At 54.4% G+C, this 16,072-nt stretch overlaps 1 protein-coding gene across 2 annotated transcripts; it reads right to left on the bottom strand.

The window, feature by feature from the left end:
* Nucleotides 1-719: 719 nt before the first annotated feature.
* Nucleotides 720-13,032, bottom strand: LOC105496223 (E2F transcription factor 1). Of its 2 annotated transcripts, none has more exons than XM_071079499.1 (7): nucleotides 12,619-13,032; nucleotides 6,011-6,101; nucleotides 5,440-5,659; nucleotides 3,249-3,401; nucleotides 2,465-2,579; nucleotides 2,144-2,176; nucleotides 720-2,019 (listed from the first exon to the last, which is right to left on the bottom strand). In XM_071079499.1, the coding sequence occupies exons 1-7, from the start codon at nucleotides 12,877-12,879 to the stop codon at nucleotides 1,609-1,611; spliced, it is 1,284 nt and encodes a 427-aa protein (XP_070935600.1). In that variant the 5' UTR covers nucleotides 12,880-13,032; the 3' UTR covers nucleotides 720-1,608. The 2 variants fall into 2 exon arrangements, with proteins under 2 accessions (XP_070935600.1, XP_011764722.1); XM_011766420.3 differs by having other exon boundaries at nucleotides 2,144-2,369; nucleotides 12,619-13,027.
* Between the last annotated feature and the right edge of the window lie 3,040 nt (nucleotides 13,033-16,072).

The raw sequence follows: 16,072 nt of genomic DNA, 5'->3' as shown, positions 1-16,072 counted from the left end.
GGGGGAGCTTTTAAGATGCGAAAGAGGTACCACTTCGGTCTCCTGTGACTCCTTGGCCCCCGAATAAAGCTTAAGACTGAACGCCCCGCTCCAGGAGCACCACTCTGACCCTCACCTCAGGACCGCAGCCACACTACTTTCTCCGGTCCTCTATCCCTCTCCCTCCTGCCCACGGCCTTTGCCCGTCGTGTTCTTTGCTTGTTTTCTTCCTCTGGTTAACTCCTACCTATTCTACAGCGCTGAACTCAAGCACGCCTTCCAGGAAGCCTTTCCTGATTTTCTCATTTAAGTAGATCTCCTTCAGACCCTGAGAGCACCAAGAAGGGAGGTAACACTCGTGTCCCCAGAACTGCTAAATACCTGACACAGAACCAGTCCACTGTCATTTGTTGCATGTTTACTAATGTCCAGAAACGTCTGGAAGGAAGACAGCAAACTGAGCACAGTGGCCTCTGGGGCTGGGAAAAGGAGAGGCCACTCATTACGCTGCACTTCGGGCAGCACTGAGTAGCATTCTTGGCTTTCCACAAAAACCTTTACTGGATCGGCTTTTGAGTTAGGACCAAAATAGCGATGAAGCTGACCTTTCTTCGAGTTCTGAGACTCAAATCAAATCGAGCAGGGACGGAGAGAAGGGAAGCGGAGAATGGGCATTTCCCCAGCAACCTTGGCCTCTCCCGCCCCGAACTGTTCCCAACAGAGTCCCAAAACCCGACCCAAACGTCATCAAAATATTTATTAAAACCAAAGCAGGAGGGAACAGAGCTGTTAGGAAGCAAATCAAAGTGCAGATTGGAGGGTGGGGCAGAGCAGTGGGGAGGCAGGCGCTTCAGACACCGCAGGAGGGACTACAGGGTCTGGGCTGGGGGAGGCCTTCACCACCCCTCCTGCCCACCACATCAGTGAAGGTCCCCCACTCACCTCTCCCATCTCATATCCATCCTGGGGGGCAGCTGGGGCCCTGAACTGGCCCCCTGGAGAGGCCCCACCCCACCATCCGTCCACCCATGGCTGTCAGTCAGTCTCCCTCCCTCCCTCACTTTCCCAATAAATAAATCACCTAGGCCTCAGCTCCTTCGGTGTGGGGCAGAACAGCTCAGGGACCCCTGTCCTTGCTCAAGGGTAGAGGGAGTTGGGGTATCAACCCCACACCCCTCCTCCCCTTTGCTGATTCCCCAGGCTTGCCAAAGAGGCCTCGATAAATAAATAACGCTCCATTAAAGCTTCAATCAGAAAAAAACCTTTAAGACAGAAGTGCTCTCACCGTCCTACAAGCCCAGCCAGCCAAAGCCTCCCCACCTGGCCTGGTCAGAGCACCAGATTCTGGGAGCAGGCACTGCCCTGGGCCTTGTGGGACCCCCAGAGCAAAAGGGCCGAAAGTGCAGTTAGAGCCCCCCCACGCGCACACATGGACTCATGCACACACATGTGGACACACTGGGGCGTGTCTGCAGTGCACACACAGGTGTATGTTCACCTTCATTCCCCGGTACATGCACACACACATGCTCACACACATTCACCCCGGGTACACACGTGTGGGTGTAGGCTGCATGCACATACACACCACAAACACAGACTCCTTCCCTTCCTGGCTTGCTCAGCCTCCTAGCGGTAGCCAGACCCCAGAGCTAGAAGCTTCTGGAGATAGGAGAGAGGGGTATAAATTAAATGTTTCCAATCAGGCTGGGAGGACGGCCAGGGACAGGGGGCTCCAGGGCTGCAGAGACAAGGTGAGCATCTCTGGAAACCCTGGTCCCTCCAAGCCCTGTCAGAAATCCAGCGGGGTGAGGTCCCCAAAGTCACAGTCGAAGAGGTCTCTGATGCCCTCGCCCTCCTCGAGGCCGAAGTGGTAGTCGAGGGCCTCGTGGGGTGGGGAAAGGCTGATGAACTCCTCAGGGAGGAGGCCGGAGAAGTCCTCCCGCACATGCTCCAGGAGCGAGTCGGCCGCCACCAGCGGGGACAGGCGGTCCTCGTCCACGGGAGCCCGCAGGCTGCCCATCCGGGACAACAGCGGTTCTGGAGAGACGGGGAGCATCACAGGCCGGGGATGCCCCAGCAGGAAGGAAGGCAGGGGCTGTCGTGCCTGCCCACCCCCAGAAGAGGGGCCCTGCCCCACCCCACCCACCTACCCATCACCCACCTTGCTCCAGGCTGAGCAGAGACTGGCTGGGATCTGTGGTGAGGGATGAGGGGGGAGATGATGGTGGTGGTGACACTATGGTGGCAGAGTCAGTGGCCCTGTTCTCCTCCTCAGAAGTGGCCTCCTGGGACGGGGTCTTCCCAGGGCTGATCCCACCCACGGTCTCCTCAGGGCACAGGAAAACATCGATGGGGCCTTGTTTGCTCTTAAGGGAGATCTGAAAGTTCTGGGTGGAAGCAGCAGGCAGGGTAAACTGAGGCCCAGGTGACTACCAGCACAGCCCAGCCCAGCCCAGTTGGGCCTGGAGTTCCCAGATCTCACCTCCGAAGAGTCCACGGCTTGGAGCTGGGTCTCGGGAGGGGCTTTGATCACCATAACCATCTGCTCTGCAGGGTCTGCAATGCTACGAAGGTCCTGACACGTCACATAGGCCAGGGTTGGCAGAGTCAAGGACCACATGACCTTTGACTTCTAGGGGGTCACTCACTCCAACAGCTTACAAGGCAGGGCTCACACCTGCCTAGTCACTCCTATCCTCCCAACCTCCCACCCGCTCAAAACCTACCTCATTCCTGAGTTTCAAGTTCCACATCTATATAATGGAATCACTCTACCCATTGAATCCCAAGGTAATGATAATAGCTACCGGGAACGATTCCATGTAAAATGTTCAACACAACTCCAGGCCTGGTGCTGGGAATTCATTTTTTTAGAGGCAGGGTCTCGCTATGTCACCGAGGCTGGAGTGATGTAGCTCAACCAGAGCTCACTGCAGCCTCAAACTCCTGGGCTCAAGTGATCCTCCCACCTCAGCCTTCTGAAGCACTAGGATTACAGGCATGAGCCACTGCACCTAGCCACTTTTCTTTTTTAATCCGTACAATTTCAGAATTGGATATTATTATTTCACTTTTATAAATAACACTGAGGCCCAGAGAGGTTAAGCAATTTATCCAGCGTCACAACAGTGAGAAAATGCTGAGCCAGGACTTGCAACCAAAACAACCAGAGCCCTCTCCTGAATCCAAGCCTCTCTAGTCCCACTTGGGTGGAGCCCCTGCCTGCTAAGCCTGCCTTCCACACCCTACGGCCAATCCAAGGATATCGCTGGCTGTCAGTATCCTCGGAGAGCAGGCGCAGCTGCGTAGTACAGATATTCATCAGGTGGTCCAGCTGCTGCTCGCTCTCCTGCAGCTGCCGGAGGTCCTCGGTCAACCCCTCAAGCCGCCCGCTGACGCCCACTGTGGTGTGGCTGCCCCTGTGGGGAGGCACCAGGGAGGGTAGGGTTAGCAGCACTTGGCCCCTCTGGCCAGGAGCCCTGGCCCTCAGGACAGAGTCTGCTGCCACCTCTGTTCTGTGAGGCCCAGGCAAGCCCTTGCTTCTCTCTGGGTCTGGTTCCTCAGCTGGGCTCCAAATCAGAGTGTCATGGGCTTGAAGTCTGGCCCAAATATAAACACCTTCATGTCCCTCAACCAGGGTGGGATAAATGATGGAACTGACATGCCACGAAATATTACACACACACACAAGCATTTCCAAGACATGCTGTCAAATGAAAAAAAAGAAAAGACTGGGCTTGGTGGCTTATAACTATAATCCCAGCACTTTGGGAGGCTGAGGCCAGAGGACTGCTTGAGCCTCAGGAATTTGAGACCAGCCTGAGCAACACAGTGAGACCCTGCCTCTACACCAAATTAAAGAAATTAGCCAGACATGGTGGCATGTACTTGTAGTCCTAGCTACAGGTACAGGGCTTGAGCCCAGGAGGTTGAGGCTGCAGTGAACTGTATTTGTGCCTCCATACTCCAGCCTGGGCAACAAAGCAACACCCTGTCTCAAACCGCATCCCCACCCCACCAAAAAAAACACAAAAGATGCAGAATGGAACAATCTACCAAAAAATGAAAAGGCAGGTGTTTGTATCAAAGAAAGGGTAGTAGCAGGATGACTGGGGCAAAGGCGGGAGGGGGAAAATAAAACAAGTAAAAGAATAAAACATCTGCCGGGCGCGGTGGCTCAAGCCTGTAATCCCAGCACTTTGGGAGGCCGAGACGGGCGGATCACGAGGTCAGGAGATCGAGACCATCCTGGCTAACACGGTGAAACCCCGTCTCTACTGAAAAATACAAAAAACTAGCCGGGTGAGGTGGCGGGCGCCTGTGGTCCCAGCTACTCCGGAGGCTGAGGCAGGAGAATGGCGTAAACCCGGGAAGGCGGAGCTTGCAGTGAGCTGAGATCCGGCCACTGCACTCCAGCCTAGGCGACAGAGCCAGACTCAGTCTCAAAAAAATAAATAAATAAATAAAACATCTATGCCAGACAGACCTCACGAGGGCATGAGAACCAGGATAGTGGTGACCTGGCGGTATGAAGGCTTGGCAATGACTGGAAAGGGGCACAAGAGAACCTTCTAGGGTGTTGAAAATGCTCCTATCTTGATCTGAATGGTGGCAACCCAGATGAATAAATATGTAAAGCTGCGCCAGGCGTGGTGGCTCACGCCTGTAATCCCAGCACTTTGGGAGGTTGAGGCAGGCAGATCATCTGAGATCAGGAGTTCGAGACCAGACTGGCCAACGTGGTGAAACCCATCTCTACTACAAAATACAAAAATTAGTTGGGCGTGGTGGCAGGCGCCTGGATCCCCAGCTACTAGGGAGGCTGAGGCAGGAAAATCACCTGAACCTGGGAGGTGGAGGTTCAGGTGATCTTAGTGAGCTGAGATCGCACCACTGCACTCCAGCCTGGGTGACAGAGTGAAACTTCATCTAAAAAGAAAAAAGTAGAGGCCGGGCGCGGTGGCTCAAGCCTGTAATCCCAGCACTTTGGGAGGCCGAGATCGGCGGATCACAAGGTCAGGAGATCGAGACCATCCTGGCTAACACGGTGAAACCCCGTCTCTACTAAAAAAATACAAAAAATTAGCCGGGCGTGGTGGCGGGCACCTGTAGTCCCAGCTACTCCGGAGGCTGAGCCAGGAGGATGGCGTGAACCTGGGAGGCGGAGCTTGCAGTGAGCCAAGATCGCGCCACTGCACTCCAGCCTGGGCAACAGAACGAGACTCCTTCTCACAGAAAAAAAAAGAAAAAAGAAAAAAGTAAAGCTACAAGTGAGGTGGATATGTAACATTTGTGTGCTTTTTACCATCTATCATCTCAGGGAAGCTACCTCTCCTCTCTGAGCCCATTTCCCTAGCTGTAAGATGGGGATGCAGGCAGCCACAGTGGGTATTACTACCAGCTCCTCCAGGCTGGCATGGGCAGGTGTGCCTGCCCTCCTGTGTGGCCGGTACCTACAGCCACTGGATGTGGTTCTTGGACTTCTTGGCAATGAGCTGGATGCCCTCGAGGACGTTGGTGATGTCATAGATGCGCCGTTTCTGCACTTTCAGCACCTCAGCAGCCCAGTTCAGGTCGACGACACCGTCGGCCGAGCGGCTCAGCAGCTCCAGGAAGCGCTTGGTGGTCAGATTCAGTGAGGTCTCATAGCGTGACTTCTCCCCCGGGGATTTCACACCTGCGGGGGTGTGGTCAGGCAAGACAGGGCCCTTCAGCATCCACCCCCACCTCCAGCCAGGCCTGCTACTCTGGCAGGGCAGGGCCGCAGGATGATAGGGGCTGGGGGACAGCCAGCTCCTTCCCCTTGGCGAGGCCAACCACAGCATTCTTCTTCTGGCCGGGGAACTCCTCACCCCTCAGGGCCTGGAGAAACCAAGCCAGGTGGCCACTCCCACTGCCCATCAGGGTCCTCAGAGGCCTGGCTCAAGCCCGACAAGCCAGATGTTAGCTTGCAAACTTGTTTGTCTGTTCACACCCCTAACCTGGGCCTGGTCACAGGGGGCCTGCCCAGCCCAAGCTTCATAGTTACCTTTTCCTGGATGGCGGCCTCTGCCCCGAGCTGGCCCACTGCTCTCCGCCAGGTACTGATGGTCAGTTTCCAGGTCCAGCCTCCGCTTCACCTGTGGCGAAAACAATGGGAGGATGCCCAGTAACCAGAAGTGAGGCCAGAAGAGACCTGGCTGAAGGCTGGGTGCCTCTGGACTACCCCCGCCTCAGTTTCTCTAGCAGGATGCCTGAGTGTGTGACTGAGGGAGATCAGAGAAGACACAGCCTGAAAGTCACAGTCCTACTACACAGGACACTCAATTTTCACCACTTCTCTGGGGTCTAGTGGTGGATTTAAAACACATCTGCAAACTTTTTGATCCTTCTCCTTCAAAAGATGAAGCCTAATTCTCCTCCCCTTTATGAGCTAGATCTGGTAACTTGCTTCTGATGAATGGAATGTGGTGGAAGGGATGGCGTGTCACTTTTGAGACTGGGTCAGAGGCACTGGAGCTTCCTCCTTGCTCTGTATTAGGTCACTTTGCCATGTCATATGGACATTCAAGTAGCCCCAATGATAGGCAAGAAACCGTAGCTTCTTCCCAACAGCAACACTTAGTCACAACTTCTGTTAGCAGCCAGACCCCAAACACTGGCTGAACCTCCAGAAACCCCAAGCGAGAGCTGGATAAGTCTTCCCTGAATTCCTGACCCACAAAAACTATATAAGAAATGTTTAGGCCGGGCGTGGTGGCTCACGCCTGTAATCCCAGCACTTTGGGAGGCCGAGGCGGGCAGATCACGAGGTCAGGAGATAGAGACCATCCTGGCTAACACAGTGAAACCCTGTCTCTACTAAAAACACAAAAAAATTAGCCGGGCGTGGTGACGGGCGCCTGTAGTCCCAGCTACTGGGGAGGCTGAGGCAGGAGAATGGCATGAACCTGGGAGGCGGAGCTTGCAGTGAGCTGAGATCGCGCCACTGCACTCCAGCCTGAGCGACAGAGCGAGACTCCATCTCAAAAAAAAAAAAAAAAAAAAAAGAAATGTTTGTTGTTTTAAGCCACTATTTTTTTTTCTTTTTTAGACAGGTCTCACTCTGTTGCCTATGTTGGAGTACAGTGGTGTGATCACAACTCTCTGCAGCCTGGACTTCCTGGGCTCAAGCAATCCTCCCATCTCAGCCTTGCAAACAGCTGGGACCACAGGAGGACGCCACCACGACCAGCTCATTTTTGTATTTTTTGTAGAGATGGGGTCTCCCTGTGTTGCCCAGACTGGTCTGAAACTCCTGGGCTTAAGCCATTCTCCCACCTCAGTCTTCACTGTAGTTGTGCTGGGATGAGTCAGCCACCATGCCCAGCTAAGCCACTGATTACCATAGGTCCCTTGGCCAAATCACCTTCTCTCTGGTTTTTGACTAATCTATACGCATGACTAATCTATAGCAGCTGGTGCTCATCAAGTTCCTTGCATCCATTAGTTCATTCCATTCAATGGACTAGCAGCATAAAAATGGCCCCATTTTCCAGATAAGGCAACTGAAGCCCAGGGAGGCCCAGGAAGTGGTAGAGCCAGGATTTGTACCCAAGACGGTCTAAGGAAGAACCCAAGCTCTAAGCACTCTGGCTTAGTTCAGACACTCCAGGATTGGGACGGTCCTGGAGGTATCACAGGCTGCTCAAAAGCACCCAGACCAAAACCAGATTGATCTTCCCCTCCACCATCCACAGGGTTTCCTGAGCTACAGTTGTATTCAGCCCCACCTGTCACCCTCCTCACATGCAGCTGCCAAGAACTCCTCATCACCACGGCGATCACCACCTCCCCCGTGGGCTGCTGAGCAGTCTCCACACTGGTCTCCCTGCCTCTGCTGCAGCCAGTCCTCCTACAAACCTTACCATGCTTCCGCCCCTGCTTAAGGCCTTCCTCCAGCTCCCCATTGCCTTCATACTCTCATCTGCCACTGCTTCTCTAGAGGAACCCAAGTCACGTTTTCCCAGAAATCTAGACTGTCCTTGCATCCCTCCCACCCGCCCCACTTCGCGCCTGATCCCTCTACCTCTGTGGGCAGAAACCTTACCCATCAGCTAGGAGACGTCACCTCTTCTCCCTCTGAACTGCCTCAAACCCGACCTTTTGCCACATTCTGTCTCTCCCTACACATTTCTGCAGATGTATCTGTCTCACCCTCAGAGGCATCTGAATCACCTCAGAATCCATAGCGTCTGCCATGGAGCCTGGCATCAACAAATGTTTGCTGAATGAACTCCCTCCATGCTGACGAACCACTACCTCTTGTGCACATTCACCGACTTTTGAAGGGGAAAGAAGAGCTACTGTGCTCTGAGCACTGTGTACTCAACTGCTTCCCCTGCAACCCTTCCGCCACCTTTTGGCAGGTACTATGATGGCCTCCACCTCAGAGAGGCCAGAGTGCGAGGTGGACCCAGGACTTACACCCTAGCAGGCTGGTACAGAGCCCACACTCATACCCACCATGTGCCCCACTTCCCCAGAGCCCAGCCAGCATGCACCCCCCTCCATACTTGCCCCTGGGGCCCAAACCCTAGCATGCTCCTGCCATCTGCACCCCTTGCCTTCTCCCTGGGATCCCCGCCCTTGGCCACCCCTGAAGGCAGGTCAGTGCCACGCCCTAAAACAAAGGCTTAAGTGGATGCCATTTCTGCCACTTCTCCCTAAACACTGGCACAGGGGCCCTGAAACGCAGGGGTGAAGACATTCCCTGGTGAAAAAATCTGGATGACTCGAACACCCAACCAGGAAGGGGGTCATGAAAGCTGTGTTTGTTTAGCCCCTTGAACACCACACAGCTGTCAAGGACCGAGGCAGGTTGACAAGAATCCCCTCACACATACAGACAAGCAAAACACTATCACAGGGCAATATATTTATATGATGCCTTTTGGATTAAAAAGTTCATGAAACTTTTCTCTGGCACGGTTTCTATTATTATAGAATACATTTCGGGGCAGCCTCTGGGAGGACCGTGGTCGACCAGTGCCATATTTGAATGGTGGGAATGATACAGGGAAAACTACAATTTTTAAAACTTTAAAAAACAAAAACTGTCACAACCACCACAAACAAAAACAGCCTTAGGGGGAAAAAAAAAAAAAAGAAAAAAAATGAATAGAGCTGGGATCCTGCCATCAACTTTCTAGTTTTTTGTTTTTTTTTTTTTTTTGAGACGGAGTCTCGCTCTGTCACCTAGGCTGGAGTGCAGTGGCTGGATCTCAGCTCACTGCAAGCTCCGCCTCCCGGGTTTACGCCATTCTCCTGCCTCAGCCTCCTGAGTAGCTGGGACTATAGGCGCCCGCCACCTCGCCCGGCTAGTTTTTTGTATTTTTTTAGTAGAGACGGGATTTCACCATGTTAGCCAGGATGGTCTTGATCTCCTGACCTCGTGATCCACCCGTCTCTGCCTCCCAAAGTGCTGGGATTACAGGCTTGAGCCACCGCGCCCGGCCCAACTTTCTAGGTTCTTAAGAGTTAAGCAGGCCGGGCGCGGTGGCTCAAGTCTGTAATCCCAGCACTTTGGGAGGCCGAGGTGGGCGGATCACGAGGTCAGGAGATCAAGACCATCCTGGCTAACACGGTGAAACCCCGTCTCTACTGAAAAATACAAAAATCTAGCCGGGCGAGGTGGCAGGTGCCTGTAGTCCCAGCTACTCGGGAGGCTGAGGCAGGAGAATGGCGTGAACCCGGGAGGCGGAGCTTGCAGTGAGCTGAGATCCGGCCACTGCACTCCAGCCTGGGCGAGAGAGCGAGACTCCGTCTCAAAAAAAAAAAAAAAAAAAAAAAGAGTTAAGCTTTCGGCCAGGCGCAATGGCTCACGCCTGTCATCCCAGCACTTTGGGAGGGTGAGGTGGGCGGATCACTTGAGGTCAGGAGTTCAAGACCAGCCTGACCAATATGGTGAAACCCCATCTCTACCAAAAATACAAAAATTAGCCGGACATGGTGGTGCATGCCTGTAGTCCCAGCTACTCCGGAGGCTGAAGCAGGAGAATCGCTTGAACTCAGGAGGCAGAGGTTGCAGTGAGCCGAGATCGCGACACTGCCCTAGGCAACAGTGTAAGTCTCCATCTCAAAAAAACAAAAAACAAAAAGAGTTAAGTTTTCAGCTGGGCATGGTGACTCACACCTATAATCCCAGCACTTTGAGAGGCTGAGACAGTCAGATTGCTTGAACTCAGGAATTCAAGACCAGCCTGGGCAACATGGCAAGACCCTATCTCTACTAAAAATACAAAAATTAGCTGGGCGTGGTGGTATGCGCCTGTAATCTCAGCTACTTGGGAGGCTGAGGCACAGAATAGCTTGAACCTGGGAGGCGGAGGTTGCAGTGAGCCACAATCACGCCACTTCACTCCAGCCTAGGTAACAGAATGAGACCCTGTCTCCGAAAAAAAAAAAAAAAAAAAGTTAAGTTTTCCATAGTAAACACGTATTATAGTTATAATACTTGAGTTTGTGGAAGTGGACAGGCAGGGCCAAGAGGAATGGCCAAATCGCACAGAGCGTTATATACAGGTGTTCAACGAATGCCTGCTGGTATAGAAGCTAAGCCTGTAGCTTATTTCAAGGACTGCCCCAGACAAATGCCAGTGCAGAGAGGCCAAAAGCCGAACCTGTGGACTTTCTGGACTTCAGCTCCAGAATGGTGCTAGCCTCCTGGCCCTTACGTATTCTGGGAGCCGGGGCTCCTTGTCTCTGTGCCTAGTGCCTCCTGGGCATTCACTAATTCAACAACCATTGAATGAATGCAGTGCCCAAGCCAATGAGCCTGCCCCTGACAGGTGGCGCGGAGGGCATTTTTCTTTGCCCCTGTCCCTCCCTTTGATCCTAGAACCCATAATCCTGTTCAGTTACTTGAGGACAAGAGCCTCGGGTTCTGTTAGGTTTCTGCAGACCTGAGCCTGCTATATGCTTGTCACACAACTGAATGGAAGATGCTTGCCCAGGTCCCAAGCGGTACCCACAGGGACAGGTCCCTGGAGTACAGGAGACAGGCCACCTGGTCCACCCCTGGTACAAACCCCTCCCACCCACTCATTAAGAGGAAGGGCCCCTAAAAGCCCTTCCTGCCCTTTCTCCAACCTCTATCAGCATCTCTAGGAAGCAAGGCGTCCCAGAGGTCAACCTCACAGAAAATGCAGACTGGTCTCCCCACTCAAGAGCAGAATGACATGGGAAGATTCTAACATCTCTAGGCCTCAGCTTCCCAATCTGTAAAAAGGGACTGCTGCTGATAGGGTTAAATGAGTTAATTAGGTAAAGTGCTTGGCACAGAGCCTGGCACACAAGACATTCTCAAAACAATGGTGGCTGCTATTGTTATTATTATTAGCATTGTGGTGATTCCGGAAGGCAGCATTGGGCATGGGGCCAAGGGGGTTGGGGGAGCCTCCTCAGGATGCCTCAGGAACCAGCTGCCACCCACACCCCCATCAGCAGTTAGGCAGCTTCTACCTCCTTGTCCTGAGTCCTGCCTCACCCCTCCCACTTGCTTCAAGCTCCCTGCTGAGACCCCATCCTGCCTGGCCAGGCCCAGCCTGCACACCAGAGCCCCACCTTCACCCATAGGCTGTGCCAGTCAAACTGGTCTCCACACCCTGCCCTGCGCCCCACAGGTCCCAGCTCTACACCTCCAATCCCTTCTCCCACTGTAATTCAGCCGCCTCTTCTGGGCCCCCCAGTCTGAACTGGTCTTGAGCTCAGCGATCAGGGAGGACTTTATTAAAGGATCTCCCTGGGACATTTTCTCTCCTGGCACTGGGGGCCTCTCCAGCTCCCAGAGGCCCAGCCCACCTAGTCCTTCTACAGAGACTCAGGGGTCGGCCTGCCTGATTAATGAGGTTCCATGGCAACCAGGGCCTGGGAGGGTGGAGGGTGGCAGATGGAAGGACAGGCAGAGGGAGGGGACCTGCAGCTGGTCCAGCTGCCCCGCCCCTGCAGAGAAGGCCTCCCAGCCAGGAGGGCTGTCCCCAGAGGCCTGGCCAGCCAGGCCTGCACCTGGCAGTCAGCATCGAGGCAGAAGGAGGGTCTCCTCAATGGCTCACCAACGGTTAGGCCCCAGGACCTTCCTCCGCCCCGCCTTCACTTCCCCTAGCAGCTGTGCTCACTACTGAGATGCAAATTCTGAGCTGAAGCCAGCAGGCCTCAGTTCAAATCCCAGCCCCACCACCTGCAGCCGTGTGACCAGGGGCAAGTCACTTCCCCTCTCTGGGCCTCAGTTCTTCCTCCGTCAGATGGGCACAGTGACAACACAGCTCACAGCGGGGTTGTGAGTTTTAGCTGACTTGAAGTCGGCCGAGGGCCTGGCATGCAGTAAACGCCAGTTGAATACACGTGGGTTATTATTATCACTGAGTCTGACGCTGGGGAGCCTCCAGTGAGGAAGCTGAGGCCCAGAGCACAGAGGAGCAAACAGGGACCGGCCCGAGGTCACCCCGCACCCCAGGGCGGGGCCCGCAGGCCCAACCCCGGCTCTGCACCGCCCAGCCTGGGCGCCTCAGTCAACCCCTCCCCCGCCCCCTGCCGCCTCCAGGCCAAACACGGAGCCCTCCCGGGTCTGCGCGGGGGGCACAGGAGGCGCTGTCGGCGCGTCGTCCCTGGGGTCCGTACCGGCGGGCGGCCGAGCGCGGGGCGCGGCGCACTGGGTGTGGGCCGGGGCGCCTGCGGTGTGGCGAAGAGCAGCAGGTCAGGGTCGCAGGGGCCGGCGGCTGGCGCCGCGGGGCCGGTGGGAGCCGGCGGGGCGCTGGCGTCCTGCGCGGCAGAGATGATGACGATCTGCGAGGAGTCGAGCAGCCGCAGCGCGCCGGCCCCGAGCAGGGCCTCCAGCGCCGGCGCGCATGGGCCGCCCGCAGGGGCCCCGGCCAAGGCCATGACGCTCACGGCCCGCGCGGCCCAGGTGACAGGCGGCGGCGGCGGCGCGGGCCCATGGCGGCAGGCCCCGGCGAGGGCTCGATCCCGCTCCGCCCCCGGCCGCCGCTGCCTGCAAAGTCCCGGCCACTTTTACGCGCCAAATCCTTTTTGCCGCGAAAGAGCCACGAGCCGCCGAGCGCCGCCACAATTGGCTGCCCGGGCCGTGACGAGAACGACGGCGGCGGCTCCTATTGGCTTTAGCGCGCCGGACCCGGCGGCGAGGGGCGGGATGGGGCGGCGGCGCGGGGCGGTACGGCCAATGACGGGGCGGGGCGCGCGCAGGCTTTGTCCGGATGGTGCCAGGCGCGGTCTGACTCCCCGCCCCCAGCCCGGGCGTCCCCTGTTGGAGGCGTGGGGACACGGGAACACGGGCCCCGTCCTGCCCCGCCCCGCCCCGATGCTCCCGCATCCCACTGCCCTTTCTATAGTGCAGGTTCAGAACAGAGCCTCTGTTCTGCACGTGACCCTCAACCTGTAGCCTTCCACAGCCTCAGCTTAGATTTCCAGAGACTGCCCCCTCTTTTTTTCGGGATCATCAGTTCCACAGCCCAGCCATCAGCCACCTCTTCCATCCTCAACTTGCCTCACCCATGACATTATCCTAATCCTGCACCCGGCCCTATCCCGCTCACCCAGAGCCCAAGCTGAAGAGCGGTGGCTAGAAATGGCGGGGGGACGTCAAGCTTTCCTGCAAGTCCCATTTTAGCCAAAATCTCCAACAGCCAACGTAAAGCGTCGGCCTGAACTCATTCATTCCCTCACTCATTCACCAAAGGTTTGAAGAGCCTGCTCTGTGCCTCATCCTTAAATCTGCCCCATCCTTAACTCGTGGCCCTGAGGAGCTCACAGTCTAGTAGACGGGAACAGAAAGGTAACAAACGTTTACAATAAGATGAAGCGTCGTCTGGGCGCGGTGGTTCACGCCTGGAATCCCTGTAATCAGAGGGCGGGGTGGATCGCTTGAGTCCAGGAGTTTGAGACCAGCCTGAGCAACATGGTGAAAACCCGTCTCTACAAAAAATACAAAAATTAGCCAGGCATGGTGGCGCGTGCCTGTAGTCCCAGCTACTTGGGAGGCTGAGCTGGGAGGATTGCTTGAGCCCGAGAAGTCGAGTCTGCAGTGAGCTATGATCATGCTACTGCACTCCAGCTTGGGTGACAGAGCGAGATCCTGTCGCAAAAACAAAACACATCACTTCTGGGAAGCCCTCCCAAGGATTTACTCGCTTCCTCTATTGCCCACTGCTGCCTCTGTTCCAATGCTGACCACACACTCCTTTTCTCCATCTGCCTCCCCTACCAATCTAGGAGCTCAGTAGCGACTCCTCCCATCACTGGTCTGACCGACAGCAGGCGCTGAGAAAGGTTATGAAAGAAACAGACGCTAAGCCAGAGGCTGCTTAGACTGTGACAAGGAGACTATGGTTCTGCAAGGGTGGTCCTTAGGCCACTGGCTTCAGAACCACGTGGTCACTTGCTAATTTTGGGCCCACCCTGGCCTTGCCAATTTGAAATCTCTAGGTGCCCAGGAATCTGCATTTTAACAATGTCGTGTCGCCATTCCAGGTGATGTTTTTCTCTTTCTTTCTTTTATTTCTTTCTTTCTTTTTTTTTTTTTTTCCCCGACACTTAGGGAATTAGAAAAGCCAGTATCTTATTTTTTTTTCCTACTTATTTTATATAGAGGAGGTCTCACTATGCTGCGCAGGCTAGTCTCAAACCCCTGGGCTCAAGAGATCCTCCCGCCCCCACTCCATAAAGAAGCTGAGGGCTAGGTCCCATTCTAAACAACCAACCCGGGCACTGGCAGAGGGCAGGAGAAACCGGCACATTCCCATTACAGATGGAAAGAATGTCCTTTCCCTGCACCTTCCCACAGGGGCCCAGTAAAACTAACATTCATTTGTGTAAAGCCCTCTCGAACCCAAGTCATTCAACAAACACTTATTGAGCACCTGTTATAGACGGAGCATTGTGCTGGTGTAACTGTGGTGGCTGGCAAGGAGAGATGGCTATTATTATTGCTCCATTTTATGATGAGGAAATTTGAGGCCCAAAGGGCCTGAGTTTACCAAGTAGATGAAAAGGTTATTTTTCCGGCTTGGTGAGGCTGAGTTTGGGGGTCTTCCAAAGTCCTGCCCTCCCCAGAATATTCAAGTACAAATCTAGGTAGAAGTAGGCGCCCTCCTTCCCACAATCCCTCAGGTCCTACTGAAGCAGAAAGGAGTGAAGACCAGCATTCCCAGCATGAAACCAAGGAAGAGATAAGGGCCTTCTGTACCTATTAATACGTACTTGAAAGCAGAAGAGCCTGATCGATGAGGCCCCTTGGCCCTAAGCCTGGCAGCTCCCGATAAGGCTGTTCTCAATGTCAACAGTTTTCAAAAAATCCACAGTCACTGGGCAGCCACTTCCATTGATGATCTCCTTTCAACCCCATAAGCTTGTTTATCCACATGGTGCAGGAAGGAGGAGGCTCAGAGAGGGGCACTCATAGCTCAAGGTCACACAGCAGAACTGAGATGAGAACTTCACTTGTCCCACTGCGAAACCCAGGACCTGCCCTCGCTACCCTCTGTAAGTACCCCAAAAGCCAGCCTCAGGGCTGTCAAGATTATAACGTGTAGTTTCCAAAGGGTATTATGGTGGATCATGGCTTGGTTCCTAGGTGCTTTTTCCCATCACCACCTTCACCAACCAAACTAGAGGAGTTCAAGGGGATGCAATATCTTGGGCCCACAATCCTGTGCCTGGAGACCTCTTTCCCTTGGTTCTTTGCAAGAGGCAGAGTGGTGTAGAGGTGATAGCATGGGCTTCTAAATCAGGTGGGTGTAATCAGAAATCTTGGTCAACATGACTTTGGACAAGTCAATTCACTCCATTCAATCCACAGATATTTACTGAGCACCTATTATGTGTCAGACATTGTGCTAGGTGCTGGAGACACAGTTATAAGTAAAACAGACCCCTGGAATTCACAGTCCAGTGGGAAAGTTAGGAATTATTTCTCTGTCCCTGCACAATATGCTTGTTAAGAAGTTTGACAAGTGACACAAACAATTCAAACCTATTTATTCCACAAACAGCACCTCCCCTAAGCATACATTTTAGCTTACAAAAAAAAAAAAGTCACCAAACACGAATATCCAATCAT

This window comes from Macaca nemestrina, chromosome 15 (assembly GCF_043159975.1).
Source record: "Macaca nemestrina isolate mMacNem1 chromosome 15, mMacNem.hap1, whole genome shotgun sequence".
Classification (NCBI taxonomy): domain Eukaryota; kingdom Metazoa; phylum Chordata; class Mammalia; order Primates; family Cercopithecidae; genus Macaca; species Macaca nemestrina.
This window is presented reverse-complemented; position numbering and strand designations above follow the sequence as displayed.